The 19,196-nt window shown below is 45.0% G+C and overlaps 1 protein-coding gene across 2 annotated transcripts in view; it reads left to right on the plus strand.

Moving 5' to 3' along the window:
* SNX7 (sorting nexin 7) overlaps window positions 1–19,196 on the plus strand; it is a 46,621-nt gene that overhangs the window by 15,895 nt on the left and 11,530 nt on the right. For both annotated transcript variants that reach the window (XM_082227953.1, XM_082227954.1), the window contains exons 2-8: window positions 9–191; window positions 2,472–2,582; window positions 3,554–3,718; window positions 4,993–5,197; window positions 5,853–6,052; window positions 10,210–10,296; window positions 17,721–17,873. In XM_082227953.1, coding sequence (XP_082084079.1) covers window positions 9–191; window positions 2,472–2,582; window positions 3,554–3,718; window positions 4,993–5,197; window positions 5,853–6,052; window positions 10,210–10,296; window positions 17,721–17,873 — 1,104 coding nt within the window. The remainder of the gene's footprint in view (window positions 1–8; window positions 192–2,471; window positions 2,583–3,553; window positions 3,719–4,992; window positions 5,198–5,852; window positions 6,053–10,209; window positions 10,297–17,720; window positions 17,874–19,196) is intronic.

Here is a 19,196-nt window from a genome sequence, read left to right on the forward strand (position 1 = left end):
GTCCACAGGATGCATCTCTCACCGAGATCAATTCATTCAGTCCTTTGATGCCCACATCCCCATCTTCGATGATCAACCAGTACAAATTTGACGATGAACCGGAATTAAAGGATCTTTTCATTACAGTTGACGATCCGGAAAGCCACATCACTGCCCTAGAGACGTTCATCACCTACAGAGTTGTTACAAAGGTTAGTTTTCTATTGCCCCAAATTTCCGCTTTGGCTGTTTAAAGTAAACTTTGCAGCTGGTACCGACGTCACAGGTGTTGTGTGGTACTTGGCGAGAAAGAAGCATGTCTGTTCTGCTTGCCTTAGAGCAGGGGTTGGCAAGGTTTACCTCGCATGCGCCGGTTCACTCCAGTGGATCTCTCTCCGTGGACCGGATTGCGCGCCTGAGTGCGCACACGATTTCCGGCGTCTGTGCAGATGTGATTTCCGGTGTCTGCATCTATGCAGATGTGATTTCCGGTGTCTGCGTCTGCACAGATGTGATTTCCGGTGTCTGCATCTATGCAGTCGTGATTTCCGGCACCGTGGAAGTGAGTCCCCACCCCGGTTTAGCACAGCTCACGGGGACTCACCAAGCGGGTGACTCAGTTTGGAGTGGCTCGTGGGCCGGTTAAACAACCCCCATGGGCTACTTGTCACCCATGGGCCTTAACTTGCCTACCCCTGCCTTAGAGGAAGCCAGATGTCAGACTATAGCTCCCATCATCCCTCACCACTGGGACTGATGGGAATCCAAGACTTTACCTGGGGGGCAGCTACTCCTACCTGAGAGGGCTTTGGGCTTGGGCTTTTCCAACAGCCATGTGACAGACTTTTTGAAATAAGAATAATGTTGAAGGGGTTTTTTACCCCCAAATAAGGGGGGTTTCAAAAGCTGTGTGTGATATAGCATGCGATTCTGCTGGGTGGGAGGGAACGGTCAGCAAGAATGTTGATTGCACAAAATTGGAAGACTGGAGAAATACCAACTAAAGAACAACAAGAGAAGTTGATGAACTATGCAGAACTGGCAAAAATGACAGATAGATTAAGAGAAAAAGACAACAGTGACTTTGAAAAAGAATGGGAACCATTTATATTATATTTGCAGAAACAAAGAAAGTCAATAGACTTGATGGCAGGATTTAAATAAACATTCACATTATTAGTATCAGAAAACAGTGAAATATTATAGTGTGTTTAATTTTATTTTTAAGTTTTTAGGCTTGATGTTATGTTATTAATAACTTTTTCTGTTAGGAGATAGCAAAGTGGATGAAAAGAGAAACAAACCAGAAACAAAAGTTGGGGGAAGCCCTGGAAGGGAGGGAGGGAGGGAGGGAGGAATAAATAAATAATAAATCTTTAGAAATTGAGATGTATGTAATGAATGAAAAAGAAAAATGAATAAATAAATAAAAAATGGTCAGAAATCCCATGGGGTGTCCTGGCCAAAGCTATTTATATGAATGGAAAGATAACAAGGAAGTGGTTTGTCAAGGCTGCCTGTCAGTTTATGATAGTTACCTTCTGCATACATACACACAAACGAACACACACCTCTACATCTATATCTACAGTTCTACACACACATATTCCTGCCTTGTGATTATGCCTTATAACCTTTCACAGATATTTCTCCTATACACATACACACACGTTTGTCTGGCAGTTACATGACAATATTAAAATGAGGGGTGATGAATATAGGAATATATTTGTGGCTACACAGAAATGTACTTTGCCCATTTTTAAAATAAAAAAAACCATACAACCAGTCAATTTTGAAATCTCCCTGAGAAGTGCTGAGTTTCTAAGGACCAGCTTAGATCATAGAGTTGGAAGGGACCTCGAAGATCATGTAGTCCAACCCCCTGAAATGCAGGACTTTTATGCCCAAATGTGGGGCTCAAACCCAAGGCCCTGAGATTAAGAGTCTCATGCTTCACCAACTGAGTTATCCATCTACTGCTTTGAGTGCTTTTCCTTTTTTCTCCATTTGTAAGTGAAGGAGAGGATAGGCAGCTTGATCTTACGCATATTTGTGTGGAAGTCAGTCCAGTTGTATTCAAGGGGGGGCAGGGAGGAGCTTGTTCCCCGGTGCACAAGAAGATGCCACCCATTTTAGATTCTTCTCTGCAGGTTCTTCTCAAAAGGCTGCTTGAAGCTTAGACGTCTTCAGAGCATGCTGTAAATACAATCTGTGCTAATCTGTGCTGCAGTAAGACTGAATGATCTCATGAACCTAGCTCATGCTCAGAGTCATGAATTGTAGTTCTTCTCTGGCTGTGTACAGTTCTTCTGATACAAAAGGACTTCTGTGCTGAAGCGGAAGTCCTATTCATAGTGGCTACTCAATAATCATGCACTGTTTGCTTTTAAAACACTCATTCTCTCCGCCAAATAGCCATTATACGCCATGAGTGCCTGAAGGCCTTTTCGACATATGCATCATTTGACTGTCTTCTGTATGTTTTCTAGACAATGCGTGGTGAATTCGACTCCAGTGAGTATGAAGTTAGACGACGCTATCAAGATTTCCTTTGGTTAAAGGGAAGGCTTGAGGAAGCACACCCAACTCTCATCGTTCCTGTAGGTCTAATCAACTCTTGTTTTGTTAGGCAGAAAGCTGAGATTGAAAGAAGAGAAAAAGCACATTGGATGGGCTAAACTGATTTCTTAAGAGTGATAGGTGGTAACTGTTCTTTTTCTGCAGTGTATCCTCTCCCTCGTATTTGTTCTAATAATGAAACCACTGCATATTTTATTTTGACTTGGTTCGCATGTGTCAGGGAACTGACATTGGAGGGAGAGGCGAAGGGGAGGCTCCCAGATTATGCTGGCGAAGGACCCAGCAGCAGGGGGAGAAACAGCTCAGTAGAGGGGGAAGCCATTCAGCGCAACACCCGGGATGAAGGGGGGCAGACGGGGGAATTGGAGAGAGGGCTCCAGGACTCTTCACTGGACATCAGTGAGGAGAGCCCAGGTCCTCCGCTACCCACGCCTTCCCTGCGCAGAAGACTCCCGCGCAGTGAGGAGAGGAGGAGGAGACTGGGTGTCAAACAACTTTTATGTTGGAAGAGGTTCAAGAAACGCCCACTGACGGATTCTGCCAGTGACTGAGGCAGCCACGATGAGAAGGGGCTGTGCTGTCAGAAAGGTTTAACAAGGCAAATTAACCGAGAAAGCCACCAGCTTACGCACGAGTAACTCATACCTATTACAGCATGTAACACTAAACCATGTTCTAATGTTTTGAAGATAAGCCTAAGTGAGCCTTGGGCTTGCACACTACCCCCCTCCTCTCACCCTTGGAGCCTCTGCTTTTTAGATGAATCACAGTTAGAATAATGCAAAAAACCCAAATCTTAAATGAAAGCAAGCCATGCCAGAGGAGGAGGAGGAGAATGTGAGCCCATTGAATCACCTAGCCTCATTCTTGTGACACTATAAACTATGGTTTCGGGTTACATCCAAAGCAGACCAATATTTTTAGAATGGCTGTTTACATATACATGCACTTATAAAACTGTGTTTTCCCTTCCATTATCTTTCTGCCTTAGCCATTGCCTGAAAAATTCATAATGAAAGGAGTTGTGGAACGATTTAATGAAGAATTCATTGAAACGAGAAAGAAAGCATTGCATAAATTTTTAAACCGGATTGCTGATCATCCCACTTTAACTTTTAATGAGGACCTCAAAATTTTTCTTACTGCACAAGCCTGGGTAAAGATTCTTTTTTATTTTGTTGTTGTGGTTATCATAAAAGTAAGATTTGTCAAGTCAGACCGAAATAGGTACCTATCTAACTGGGTTAAGATGAATTCAGACTATTCCTCCTTCTCTCCCCCAGGATTGTAATTGGGGAGAGGGTGTGCCCTAACTTCAGACACCTCTTTTCTTCTCCTGCACCCTTCCACGTTCTCTGCAGACCAAAACAGAGAGAAAGCAGACAGAGAGAACTCCCTGTTTGCTCATTCAGAGCAAAAGATCTCCTCCTTGCTTCTGTCCGGATACAGTCCAGATCAAAAATACCCTGTTGCGTTTACCCTGTGTTTTCGTTTTTTATGGAATATTCAGAGAAAGAGCTTAGGACCTTAGGAAAGCCACTATGAAACAACACATCTTCTCAGAAAGCTTAGTTGGAGTATCAAATGGGAATTGCGTTATGGGAATGCCTTTGAATATTTATAGGCACCAGTTTATTTTTACTTAAGTGGGGGTTATAGACAAAGCCATGCTTTTAAAGAAGTCATTGAAAGCACTGGACAAAACAAGGAACATGAGCAAAAAGACACAATAATAATAATAATAATAAAAATAATTATTATTACAGTCATACCTTGGGTTACGAATGCTGCGGGTTGTGCGTTTTTGGGTTTTTGAACCGCACCAAACCTGGAAGTACCGGAACGGGTTACTTCTGGGTTTCGGCGCTTGTGCATGCGCAGAAGCGCCGAATCGCGTCACACACGTGCGTAGACACAGCGCTTCAGACTGCAAACGTTGCGGGTTGCGAACATGCCTCCCGCACGGATCACATTCGCAACCAGAGGTATGACTGTAATAGGTAATAGTTATATGCTTCTAATCTGATTGGGTTACCCAAGCCACACTGGGAGGCTGCCAACAAATTAAAACACAGTAAGACGTCAAACATTCAAAACCTCCCTATACAGGGCTGCCTTCAGATGTCAGATAGTTGTTTATTTCCTTGACATCTGGTGGGAGGGTGTTCCACAGGGCAGGCGCGACTACTGAGAAGGCCCTTTGCCTGGTTCCCTTCAACCTCACTTTTCACAATGCAGGAACCGCCAGAGGTTATATCTTAGTAGAGTGTGAGTTAGCAGATTAATTTTGGCATCAGCGATGGGAACAAAGGTTTATCATGTTTCATATGGACTGTGATGTGAACTTGGGTTTTTACTACATCTTTTTTTTTTAAGTACATAAACAACAACTCACCCAATCAAAGCTTGATTTCCTCCCTTAATTTTTAGGAACTTTCATCTCACAAGAAGCAGGGGCCTGGTCTGCTCAGCAGAATGGGACAAACTGTCAAAGCAGTCGCGTCGTCAATGCGAGGAGCGCCCGTGAAGAACCGCCCAGAAGCATTTACAGAAATGATGGACCACGTGGAGGTGTTTAGCCAGAAAATCAATCTGTTGGATAAAATCTCCCACCGAGTCTACAGGGAAGAGAGAGGTTGGTGGAAAAGAAAGCCAACTTTCTTGGCTATTTCTGGTGGGCTTCCAGATTCTTCCTCCTTTCTGGTTTCAGATTCCCCACAGTATGGCAGATTAGAATCCAGCCTCTGTTCCCTCTCTAAACTTCATGTATACCAATATGATCTCCATTTTCTGAGTAGGGATGTTTAAGTAATCAAAATGGTACTAGTCACACACAAGAAGGGGATATCAGGAGGCTTGGAGGAGCCACAAGTTTTGGAAAAGTAGTAAACATATTTAGAAAGTCTAGGGTTGAGGAGGCAGAATCGGTCCAACGAGGACCGAGCATGCTCAGTGCTTGCAGAATGCTGACTAACTATTGAGGGTGGGTAAATAGTAAACCCGGTGGGAGGGTGATGGAATGGAGTAGCTGGAATTCTAATCAGTGAGACGCCACGCTGCAGCATTTTGCTGCAGACCCCACTTGTCCCAAATAGAAATTAAAGAACTATCTGCCATGAACTCAAGACCAGATCTTGGGCTAATTATGTGTTCCTCACCTGTCAAATGGGACTGAACTGGTTTTGCCTGTGACCACATCTTGTCACAGACATTTTGTAAAAAAATATTATTTTAGAAACGGAATTTAAGTGCCGATCCCTTCTCTTCTCTCCTTCCCCCCCTTTTTAAAGACTATTTTTGTGAGCTGAAGGAGTTTGGCCCCATCCACACGCTTTGGTCCGCATCCGAAGTAGACCTGGCGGACACGCTGAAAGGGGTGGCAGGCTGCATCGACAAGTGCTGCAAGGCGACCGAGAAACAGATGGCAGGGCTCTCGGAAAGCCTCTTCCCTACTCTGCACAAATATGTGCTGTACAGTGAAATATTAACGGTAAGATGGAACGGGCACTGCGTGGATTCATCTGTCATGGACTTCCTTCTGATTGCATTGCTGTAGTGTAAGCGGCCTGTCAAATGACTGCAGTCAGTGTGTTTTCTTAGCTGGTGTTGGCAATGCAGTACTTTGGGTAAGGGTGCTCTCTAGGTGTTGCTAGACTATTAGCTCCCATCAGCCCTTGCCACTGGCTATGCTGGCTGGGGTTGATGAGAGCTGGAAGTCCAACAACTCCTGAAGATCTGGCCACCCCCTGGCTTAAGAGACTGAGCATCTGGCCCTTTTATTCTGCATCATCATCATCATAACAATATTAGGCCTCCTATCTGACTGGGTTGCCCCTGCCACTCTGGGCAGCTTCCATCAAATTAAAACACCACACAGTAAAGCATCAAACGTTAAACATAGAGGGCTGCCTTCATATAGAGAGTCTTTATTCCCTTGACATCTGGAGGGCCTTCCACAGGGCAGGCGCCACTACCAAGAAGGCCACTGTAACTTTATTCCTTGCAGTGAGGGAACTGCCAGAAGGCCCTCAGAGGTGCTGGATCTCAACTGAATCACAGGGGTGGAGATGCTCCTTCAGGTGTACAGGGCCGGAGCCGTTTAGGGTGGGCCTAATATCCTTGATGGGACGCAGGTGGCGCTGTGGGTTAAACCACAGAGCCTAAGGCTTGCCAATCAGAAGGTCGGCGGTTTGAATCCCCGCGACGGGGTGAGCTCCCGTTTCATTGTCCCTGCTCCTGCCAACCTAGCAGTTTGAAAGCATGTCAAAGTGCAAATAGATAAATAGGTACCACTCCGGCAGGAAGGTAAATGGCGTTTCCGTGCGCTGCTCTGGTTCGCCAGAAGCAGCTTAGTCATGCTGGCCACATGACCCGGAAGCTGTACGCCGGCTCCCTCGGCCAATAAAGCAAATGAGTGCCGCAACCCCAGAGTCGTCCGTGACTCGACCTAATGGTCAGGGGTCCTTTTACCTTTTTACAACCTGAGCGTGAGATGGCAGGGCTCACAGCATTAGCCCTTCAACAGATCTTGCTTCTCCATTAAGTTTCCAGGCAGTTCCCTAAAGCCAAAGCGAGGCAAGCAACTGTGTCTCTTCAGCTTTAGTCTATTGGTTTTCCAGCTCTTTGATGACCTGGCATTCAGCTAGGTGAGTGGGGAAGTCCCACACATTTGTCTCTATGGCAACATGGCCCACTCTTCAAGATGCTAATGGGGTACTTAACTGGGCCAGCTAAGGCCATTATCTTATGGAGAGGCCAGTCCCTCTACTACAATCACAGGATTGGTTGGGGTCCATGGATATAATCCAGACCACCTCCCAGTCCTGAGTGGTTCTGAGCTCTGAAAGCAAACTTTAAAGGTAATAGGGTGCTGATGAGTTGTCAGTATCCAGTGAGTCCAGCATTGCATTGTCTGCAGTGCTAGAGTTTTTGTCCTGAGAACCACCTTGAGACCTGCGGGTATAGGGTAGTATATAAATTTAACTAATTATGTGCTGTAAGCCAACCATGGGATGCGGGTGGCGCTGTGGGTTAAACTACAGAGCCTAGGACTTGCCGATCAGGAGGTTGGCGGTTCGAATCCCCGTGACGGGGTGAGCTCCCGTTGCTTAGTCCCTGCTCCTGCCAACCTAGCAGTTCGAAAGCACGTCAAAGTGCAACTAGATAAATAGGTACCACTCCGGCGGGAAGGTAAACGGTGTTTCCGTGCGCTGCTCTGGTTCGCCAGAAGCGGCTTAGTTATGCTGGCCACATGACCCGGAAGCTGTACGCCGGCTCCCTCGGCCAGTAAAGTGAGATGAGCGCCGCAACCCTAGAGTCAGTCACGACTAATCCTAATGGTCAGAGGTCCCCTTTACAAGCCAACCATATATGCTGTAAGTTGCCCAGAGTGGCTAGGGATACCCAGCCAGATGGGTGGGATATAAATAATAAAAAATATTGTTTTTGTTTAATCATCATCGTCATCATCATAGCAACAACAACGACAACAACAACTCATCATAAACGCCTTCCTTGTTCTCTTACAATGGCAATGGTCCCCACCTGAGAGGTGCCGGAACCGAATTCTGGTGAGTTACGGCTGAAAAAAAGCCCTGGTTGTCCATATCTTCGAGTTTCCTATGAGCAAAATCCTTACCTTTGTTTCAAGGGTGCTGTTTTCTGTCGCCGTAGTCAGCATCTTGAGTGGAAAACTGCCTTCACCTCCCCACTTTCTCACCTCTTAAAGGTTGCCAGCCTCAACACCACCTCTGATGTACAATTTCTCTTGAGCAGCAATGCACAATAACTGTTTTCTAGCTAGAGAAACTCAGAAGCAAAAGATTATTTGGGAGGTGGGCCAGAACTTGTGGGTCTGCAGCTCAGAGTAAAACGCGCTTAAACTCCAGTGGCATGAAGAGAACTTTGATGTGTCTGTTTTTCGCTGAATCACATCCAATATGCTTTCATCACAACTGAACCCCCTCTACTTATAGGGTACTTACTAGGAATGGCATAGCGTTTTCAAAGCGAAGGGGACAATTTGAAAGCTCCATTCTGCCTGCAATTTTGTGTGTGTGTGTGTGTGTGTGTGTGTGTGTGTTGTATACTGTATATTCTTGTGGCCAATCTGATTGTGCAGCTATCAAATGAAAATTGGAGGTAGAAGCCTCCACAGCAGTAGAGGAAAAATTGCTCAAAATATATGGCATCTGTATACAACTTGGCAGGATTCACTTGAGAATGTAGCCCTGAATAGCCATTTTAGGCATAAGGGGGGGGGGGAATGTTTGCTTTGAAGCAGCTCTGCTGCTGTTACTCAAACTCTCCTTATACATGTTAGGGAACTATGGATATCAGGGGAAGGTTCTGCCGCTCCGTACCGCCCTGTTGGTTTGGATTATGCCCCAAGTTAGCCCCCTAATGCGGGTGGGACGCGGGTGACACTGTGGGTAAAACCTCAGCGCCTAGGACTTGCCGATCGCATGGTCGGCGGTTCGAATCCCTGCGGCGAGGTGAGCTCCCGTCGTTCGGTCCCAGCTCCTGCCCACCTAGCAGTTCGAAAGCACCCCTAAGTGCAAGTAGATGAATAGGTACCGCTTCATAGCGGGAAGGTAAATGGCGTTTCCGTGTGCTGCGCTGGTGCTGCCTCGCCAGAGCAGCTTCGTCACGCTGGCCACGTGACCCGGAAGTGTCTTCGGACGGCGCTGGCCCCCGGCATCTTAAGCGAGATGGGTGCGCAACCCCAGAGTCGGACACGACTGGCCCGTACGGGCAGGGGTACCTTTGCCTTTACCTTAGCCCCCTAAAGTGCCTCAAAGTATAAGCACTCTGCAGAGATTAAAAATAAGGCAGTCACAACCCATGTGCTTAAGGTCTAATGAATATGATAGATAAGGAAAAGGGGTTGAGGAGGGGAGAGGAAAACAAAGGCTGGAGCAGCATGTTCTTTCTTGAAGGGATGAGGGAAGGAAACTCCCTGCACCATTCATTTTTAAGATGATGGCTGGAGCCAGGTTGGTCTCCTGCTTGCCATGGCAGTCTTCCTGGGAGACTTTGGGTGCAGCTTCCCTGTGGCCTTCGGCCTCTTCTCTGATGCCAGAGGCCAAAATGTGCTTCCCTTCAGCTTCACATTCCCTGGGAAGCTGATGATTGGAGCTGGCTGTTGTTTTCTTCTGACGGGGTTGGGGGAAGCTTTGTGAAATGGCTTCTTGTCTGTCCAGTGGCTGGGATCAAGCTGCTCTCCACTCTTTCTCCTGGGAGGCAGCCTCACAGTAGCTTTTAGTCCCCTGTCCAATTGATGGAGACAGAGTATGCTGCCATGTAATGTATCCTCAATGGATTGGTCTAGTGCTCATTTTTAAAAGTTCAAGTTAGCAGCCATTATCACATTTATTTATTTTTTGGCAGCAGATTCCTTAAATTAAATATGCATTGTGTACTTTCCTTTATCTGTAGTGAATCTGCCAATTTCATAGGACAAGAGACGGAAATGTCTGTATCCACCTTCTTCCAAGTTTCTAATGAAAATATTTGTTGGGAGCTCCCTTTCATAAGTTATTTAACTGGATGAAACATTGCTCCATTATATGTATTGCGCGCTCTCTCTCTCTCTCTCATTCTTTCTCTCTCTCACTCTCTTTCTCTCTCTCCTGTTTTGCAATTCAGGGGGTTTTGAAAAGAAGAGACCACATACAAGCAGAGCTGGATTCCAAAGTGGACGCTCTATATAATAAAAAGCCAGAAAATGATCTGGTGAGTATGCCAACCATTGCTAAATAATAATGGGGTGCTTCTTGCTGTAATTAAAAAATTGATGCAGTCGCATCACATAACTGTGCTAATGAAACATGATGGCAAAGGGCTTGCACCAGGGCTCGGCCTTCCTGGGATGCATCCCTCTAGCTCGGTATACTGTCGAATTTTACTGCTAGAGGTCTTCAAGGATCACTGACGGAGATCTTTCCTACAATGACTCTTTAAACTGGAAATAGCTAGGGATTAAGCCTACTGATCTACAGCTCCTGCCCCAACACTCTATCTTTCCCTTATGCACGCCTATCTCTGAGTGGTGAAAGACTCTAGGGGTTCCAGTGTTTAGTTTTCTTGGAATGGGGTTGAGTAGAAATTGTGGTGTCTTTACAGTGGTACCTTGGTTCTCAAACTTAATCCGTTCCAGAAATCTGTTCCAAAAGCAAAGTGTTCGAAAACCAAGGCGCGCTTTCCCATAGAAAGTAATCCAAAATGGATTAATCCATTCCAGACTTTTAAAAACAAACCCCTAAAACAGCAATTTAACATGAATGTTACTATCTAACGAGACCACTGATCCATAAAACAAAAGCAATACACAACGTACTGCAGTCGCACAATCAATCAGTAGCTGAACTGGCTTCCACACAGTCACAGAAACAAAACAAAAAAGAGCTGCAAAAACAAAAATGCAAAATAAAGAGCAAAAACAGACAGACAGAGTAACACATTCGGCTTCTGAAAAAAGTTCGCACACCGGAACACTTACTTCCAGCTTTGCAGTGTTTGGGTTCCAAGTTGTTTGAGTACCAAGGCATTTAAGAACCAAGGTACCACTGTAGGAATTTGGTGTGCTGATCTTGAACATACTTAGCAGACCACTTTCTCCTTTCACCATGACATCTTACGAACCTCTTGAATGATGATATCTGTTAAGTCAAATTTTGTGGAAGGATGTAAAAGTGCATCGTTGGAAACTGCCTCCTCCCATCTACAGATGGTGTCTGGAAAAAGAATGCCAACTTCCCCTCTTAGCTGCCATCCCTCTTCCTCCCCGCATGTTTGCAAGCTAATCACATTTCAGGAACAATGGATTTGAACCTTGGCTTCCAATTAAGTTCCACACTCCAGCAACTACATCTTTTATTGTGGGGAAAACAATTCAGGAGGTACAGTTTGCTAGTCTGTGCTCAAAAGAGAGATGATGTCACAGTACTGGTCTTGTATCTCAGATTTTTATCTTGAGCGTGCGCACACACACAAAACACTTTCTGATAGAATTGTCATCCGATTTGTCCTAAGGTAATTTGAAGATTCCTGCTTGGACAAAACATCTGAAAAATGGCAAGGGAAGCAAAATGAGTTCGGGTAAAAACAAGTATCATTTCTGCAAGGGTGTTCCATTGTAGCCCTGAGTTGTCGCTGGCATTTGTCTAAATCGAAATCGTGTCATGAATCTGCAGGTTGCTGCTCAGGCCAGACATCTGAGGCATAAGGGGGAATGTAAAAGAGTTTTGTTGTGACTTGCAAAATTTCTCAGGGAATGCAGAGATGGGAGCAAAGTGAAACGAGCGATCCGTGATCAAGCTCCACAAAACCACCAAATTGCCTTAACCATGATCGCGTGCAATGGAACTCACAATCACAGAGTAGTTGAGGGCAGTCATTCTCCAGTGAGTAAAAGCTTCGCCTGTCAACACCTGCCTGCCACACAGTCATTAGACAGCAGAGCTTCAATTGGTTAAAAAAGCAGAACACATCTTGCTCACGTTAGGTGTGATTACCATACAAGAACATCAGAATCCAAAGCCTATCTAAGTCCAGCGTTCTGTTCACACAGTAGCCAATCAGATGCCTATTCTTCTGTCCACAAGTAGGCTGCTGATTTCTTTCCAATTGCTTTACCGCTTTGTGTACGAAGCTCTGTATGGTTCTGGAGCAATGACAAAACCATGTCTTTCCTAAATCCCACCTCGGTCACTTAGATTTGTGGAAGAGGGTGGTTGGAGCTGTCTGGGATGAGGAAAGGAAATTCCCTGCGCCATTCGTTTTCAAGACGATGGCTGGAGCCAGGTTGGTCTCCTGCTTGCCATGGCATTCTTCCCGGGAGGCACTTAAGGAGTGTCTCCACCCCCATCGTTCTACCCGGACACTGAGGTCCAGTGCTGAGGGCCTTCTGGCAGTTCCCTCACTGCGAGAAGCCAAGTTACAGGGAACCAGGCAGAGGGCCTTCTCGGTAGTGGTGCCCGCCCTGTGGAATGCCCGAGACCACATAACACCAGTCTTGAAAGACCAACATTGGATCCCAGGACATTTCCAAGCACAATTCAAAGTGTTGGTGTTGACCTTTAAAGCCCTAAACAGCCTTGGCCCAGTATACCTGAAGGAGCGTCTCCATCACCATCGTTCTGCCCGGACGCTGAGGTCCAGCGCCGAGGGCCTTCTGGTGGTTCCCTCGCTGCAAGAAGCCAAGTTACAGGGAACCAGGCAGAGGGCCTTCTTGGTAGTGGTGCCCGCCCTGTGGAATGCCCTCATGTCAGATGTCAAAGAGAAAAATAACTACCAAACTTTTATAAGACATCTAAAGGCAGCCCTGTTTAGGGAAGCTTTTAATGTTTTACGCATCACTGTATTTTAATATTGTGTTGGAAACCACCCAGAGTGGCTGGGGAAACTCAGCCAGATTGGCGGGGTATAAAAAAATTGTTGTTGTTGTTGTTGTTATTCCTGCAGCCTTTGGTCTCTTCTCTGATAGCAGAGGCCAAATTGTGCCACTTTTAGAAGCTTTGCCTCTGCAGTAAAGCATGCTAGGACTGGAGGGTGCTTTTAGTGTTGTGGCACCTGCGTGTTCTTTTCTGACAGGGAGGAGAAAACAAAGCCTTGTGCAATTGCTTCTTGTCTGGCCAGTGGCTGGGATCAAACTACTCTCCAAGTTCTTCCTGGGAGGCAGCCTCATGGGGCTCTCAGCCAGGCGGCTTCCACCACTCCTCCTCATCCAGCCAGTCCCTGACATGCCCTCTCTGGCCATGATGGATAGGGCTGATGAGAATTGGAGTCCAGCAAAATCTGGAGAGCCACATGCATTGCCGGGGGTTGGACTAGATAACCCTTGGGTCCCTTCCAACTCTACAGTTCTATAATTCTGTGTTGCCTATCTGTCTTTCAAGTATTCAGAATATGGGGCATCTTTTTTTCACTCCTGCCCCCAACAAAAAAGAAATCATATAAACAGTGCTTTTTCTGGGGGTACGCATACCCCTAAACATTTTGTGAATCTAAGTTTGGCCTCATTGAGGGGCAGTATTTCAATATGAGTAGGTGCTGGAGGAGACTCTTGAGAGTCCCATGGACTGCAAGTAAATCAGACCTATCCATTCTTAAGGAAATCAGCCCTGAGTGCTCACTGGAAGGACAGATCCTGAAGCTGAGGCTCCAGTACCTTGGCCACCTCATGAGAAGAGAAGACTCCCTGGGAAAGACCCTGATGTTGGGAAAGATGAAGGGCACAAGGAGAAGGGGATGAGATGGTTGGACAGTGTTGTCAAAGCTACGAACATGAGTTTGACCAAGCTGCAGGAGGCAGTGGAAGACAGGAGTGTGTGGCGTGCTCTGGTCCATGGGGTCACGAAGAGTCAGACACGACCAAACAAACAAACAGAAAAATGAGAGTACCCCTAAACATTATTTTTTTAGGGAAAAAAGCACTGCATATAAAAATGATTCTTCTTATCCATGAATTTGCAGATGGGGGGCTGAGGCCGAGAACGGCCTCCTAATAAAATTGTGGCAGCGACTTCCCAATCCATAGCACAGTCGCATGACGAGGAAAGACTTTGTTTGGGGTACACGAAAACCGGTTCTGTAGATCTTGGTTGCTGTGCAGAACGGAATCTGGCTATCTTCAGCAACCCCCCGCCCCTTTCTCTCTCGTAGGCAGCGCTTTCATCGACCTTAATGAGCACAACACAACTGTCCAGTTGAGCTTGCCTTTGAAAGCGGATACCCAGAAATTATGTTGACAGTGAGTGGCATGAGCGTGAATGTAATGCGAAGAGTAGTTGTGCCAGAGAAATGGAATCACAAACAGGTCATTAGCGCTGACAAAAGGCTAGAACGCTTGGTCTTTATAGGGGACATCAATTCGTTCCTGCAGGGAAGTCAGCTGTGACGCCTGATAAGAGGGAGGAGATTGGGACCGGGAACAGTTTTGGCAGTTGTTTCTAAGACTGAAAAATGGATCTCATCCGATAGGCCATGTGATAAATAACAATAGCTTCCAAGCTGAAGCGCATAATTTGGGCCAGCTGTGAATTGCCCCTTTCCTGACCCTTCCTTGCAATCGGCTCCTTTAAGAGCAGGTTTGCAAGTTCAGAAAGAACGTGGGACTTGGACCAAAAAGATCTGGGTCCACAGTCCTACTCAGCCAAGAAGGTAAATAGGAAATCCTGGATTAGACCCATTCTCTCAGCCCAACCTACCTCTCAGTGTTACATGAAGACAGAACTGAAGGGGTGAAACTAAGGAGGAACTGATGGAGCTGCTTTATACCCAGTTGGCCCTTCAATTGGCTCAGTATTGTGTATACTAGTGTTTCCCAAACTTGGGTTTCCAGTTGTTGTTTTTGACTACAACTCCCATCATCCTTAACTACCAGGACCAGTGGTCAGGGATGATGGGAACTGTAGTTCAAAAACAGCTGGAGACCCAAGTTTGGGAAACATTGGTGCATACCAAAGATGGGCAACTTGTGGCCCTCCAGATGTGGAACTCCCAAGTCCCATCAACCTGAGAGGCAGATACAAAACCCTGGACTTGTAAAAGGGTATTGGGAAATAATCCATAATGAATTGTAAAAAAATGTTTAAAAGTCCTCCCCCCCCCAAAAAAAAAAAAAACAGAGTCCTTTTTGTTGGGGATAATTAAGACTGAAATTCCCAGGTGTCAAAAAAGGTTATTTATGTATGCTACTAGTGCGGCCCATGTTTTGTTAACCCCAAAATGGAAAACGAGTGAGGTCCCAACTAAAGAAGAATGGCAACTTAAGCTGACAGACTATGCACAGTTTGCAGACTTAACATATAGAATAAGAGAACAAGAAGAACATAACATTTAGAGAAGATTGGAAAACGTTTATTGAATATATGGGGGGGTATATATACCTGAAAACATTGGCAGCATTAAGATAAATACAACAATGGAAATAAGTTTTGATGATGCAGTAATGGAGTACTGAATGGTTTAGTTTTTGTAAAGTATGCAGGGATTTATGATATGCAAAATGAACCATGGAAAGAGAAGAAAGGAAGTCACTGATATTTTTAAGAATGTTTAAATGAATATTTTAAATTGTAAAACAGAAAATTTAATAAAAATTATAGATATATATATTATAGATAAATAGATAGATGATAGATACAACCTGACACTGTAATAAAGCAATTGGGTAGAATAGGAATGGGAACTGGGCTTTCATACTTTGAACAGCTGTGGAGAAGACAGCATTTTGGCAGGTGCACTTCGTCTCAGCAGCTTTATGAGACAACAAGTGTCGCCTGCCCAAAAAATGCCTCTTACACATCCCTGCTAAAGGTACCTGAGCCCTGGTCAACTTACATGGCAGTAAACAAGAATCGACCAGGAAGTAACTGCAGCTTGTCTGCAGCGGGTGCAGCAAGGTGGTTACTATGGTAACCACCAGGAAGTCAGTGCTGCAAAAATGTAATGATTGTTACTCCCAATGACCACTATAAGCTTCCAAGGATATATATCCCTGTCATGGAAACCTGAGGCCAACATGAGTCGTCAGCTTTTTTTCCTTCAACAGCCAGAAATCTTAGGGATACACAAGTTGCTTTAGCTCCATTCCAGAATTGTTTGAAGGTGTCAACATCTCTTTGGTTTCCACTCTTACTGAAGCAGTCAGAGAAAGAAAGAAGTTTGTTTGCGTGCATATTAGTCTGTAGTGAACATTCTCTTTTTTTGAATAAATTTTATTAGCGCTTATAAAGAGAGATAGATATAAAACTTAATACCAGATATCTTTCTTATCCAACGTTAATCTAAATAAAATAAAAACATAGAGGAAAGGGGGAAAAGGAAAGGAGGAGGAAAGAGGGGGGGGCCGAGAGAAAATGATAAGAAGTCTAGTGAACACTCTGCGTTGGGGCAGGAAAGCCTCCCCTCAAGATCTTAGGGTGAAAAGTTTTTGTTTGGGGCAAGGATTTGGGTTGTGTTCTTTATTTTGGAATGAGAGGAGGTGGCACAGGGGTCCTCTTCATTTATTTCTTTTTTTAAAAAGAAAAAAAGAAAAAACTCACTCAGCTGCGAAATACTTTGAAAATGGCCATGTGACTGAACCCTGCTCAGAGAACGTGACCCTTTTCTCTCTTCCAGTTAGTGCCACAGTCTGGAAGAGAAAGGGAATAGTTGAGGGGCACAACTCAGTCTGGAAGAGAAAGGGGAAAGTTGAGGGAAGAATGATGGCTACTCACCTTGCCAACAAAGGTCCGTATAGTAAAAGCTATGGTTTTCCCAGTAGTGATGTATGGAAGTGAGAGCTGGACCATAAAGAAGGCTGATCGCCGAAGAATTGATGCTTTTGAATTATGGTGCTGGAGGAGACTCTTGAGAGTCCCATGGACTGCAAGAAGATCAAACCTATCCATTCTTAAGGAAATCAGCCCTGAGTGCTCACTGGAAGGACAGATTGTGAAGCTGAGGCTCCAATACTTTGGCCACCTCATGAGAAGAGAAGACTCCCTGGAAAAGACCCTGATGTTGGGAAAGATGGAGGGCACAAGAAGAAGGGGACGACAGAGGACGAGATGGTTGGATAGTGTCTTCGAAGCTACAAACATGAGTCTGACCAAACTGTGGGAGGCAGTGGAAGACAGGAGTGCCTGGCGTGCTCTGGTCCATGGGGTCACGAAGAGTCGGACACGACTAAACTACTAAACAACAACAACATGAAAAGTGGCACTTTCTCTTTTAGTGGGACAGGAAATTTGGTCCTGCCTTTTGGTTTAGCTATGTTTTTATCTCTCTTTCTTCCTGCATTGCTGTGTTCTTAGGTTTTTATTATTTTGGGGTATAAGTTGCTTTGTGTTACCTGGTAAGAAGGGAACAAAGCTAACTCATTATACCACAGCTACAAATGACATGAAATTCATTCATGAATGCAATAGGCAAGCAGTTCTTCAGGGAAACTTGTCAGCCATCACTGACCTTCCAAAGAACCTGAGTTTGCTGGAAAATAGGTTGGGTTTTTAAAAATTGCAGCCAAGAGAAAAGGTCTCTTGCCTGCATCTGCATTCTAGAAACGCAACAAAGACCTTGCTTTGATGCTAACAAAGTTTCCATTACCGAGTTCTTGATTGGGATTTCACCCTCTGTTACTTAGTCTGATTTTGTTTGTTTGCTTGGTCTAGCTATCAGAAGAGATTGGAAAACTTGAAGATAAAGTAGAGTGCGCCAATAATGCTCTGAAAGCTGACTGGGATAGATGGAAAGAAAGTATGCGTCTTGATATGAAACTGGCTTTTGGCGATGTTGCAGAAAATAATATCCACTATTATGAACAGGTAAGACGCACTTTTAGGAAAGCGTTGTGGGGTCGTTTGCTGTCTCTGTACAGTTCGCTAAGAAAAGAAACCATTTGCAATACAGTTTTATATTCCGACATAGGCCTTTCAGTTAGCTGCTGTGAGCTCCAACTGCTTCTGAGTTGACGGTCAACAGAGGGCAGTCTTGTTTTACAAAGTGTAAGGACGGAAGCATGTATTTATCTTGCTTCAAGAGAGCTGCAAGCGTTTGAGACAGGGAAACTTTGCTTTCCGGGGCTGTGTAGAAGAAGACGGCAAGGTTTGAATAGTAGATCCATCACTGAGCGCTTTAGTTGATTAATCAGTAGGCCAATTTTAAATTGGTGTGGCTGAGATGAAAATTAGTGTCAGCTTCAAGGCAGAGCTGCCACCTCTTTTATTGGACCTGTTCCTTTTCCTTAAACAGCAACCCAGCATGAAGTGATCAAGCAAATTAAGCTATAATAAATAATAATAATAATTTTTATTTATACCCCGCCCTCCCCAGCCAAGGCCGGGCTCAGGGCAGCTAACAACCAATAATAAAAACAAGTTAAATAAATACAACTTAAAAACAAGATTAAAATACAACATTAAAACATTAAAATGCAGCCTCATCACAGGAGGAGAAAGGAAAAAAGAAAGAGGGGGAGGGAATCAAATTGACTCCAAGCCAAAGGCCAGGCGGAACAACTCTGTCTTACAGGCCCTGCGGAAAGAAATCAGATCTTGCAGGGCCCTGGTCTCATGAGGCAGAGCGTTCCACCAGACCCTGGCTCTGGTTGAAGCCAATCTAGCTTCCTTAGGGCCTGGGACCACTAGGGTGTTGTTATTTTTGGACCTTGAGGCTCTCCGTGGAGCATACTGGGAGAGGCGGTCCCGTAGGTACAAGGGTCCTATCTCTTATCTCCATACAATAAAAAAAGTTTTGCCTGTTAAACTTCTGAATGTCAAACTGTTTTAAAGACACTGGGGGTAGACTAATAGAGGGTCACACTTGTTTTATTTTCTTAAAGCCATTGGCTGCATTCGCACATCACACTAAACTATGGTTCTGCGTGACATATATGAGCAGGGACAAATTGCAGGAAGCCTTGAACTCGCATGCTCCTCATCTCCTCTCTCTTCTTCCCATGCAGCCAAGAGGAGGAGTGTGAAAACCTTTGCTTCCACTTTTAGTTGACTAAAGTTTGCCGTGCCATTTGCTCCTGGAATTACGGTTCACCTTAGGTATGAATTAGTTTTAACAAGCCAGCTTCAGTTTGGAGTAGGCTTGTTGGAAACTGACCAGATGTTTACATTAGCCACAATTTGTCATACCAG

Source organism: Podarcis vaucheri, assembly GCF_965113315.1.
Source record: "Podarcis vaucheri genome assembly, chromosome: 6".
Taxonomy (NCBI): Eukaryota; Metazoa; Chordata; class Lepidosauria; order Squamata; family Lacertidae; genus Podarcis; species Podarcis vaucheri.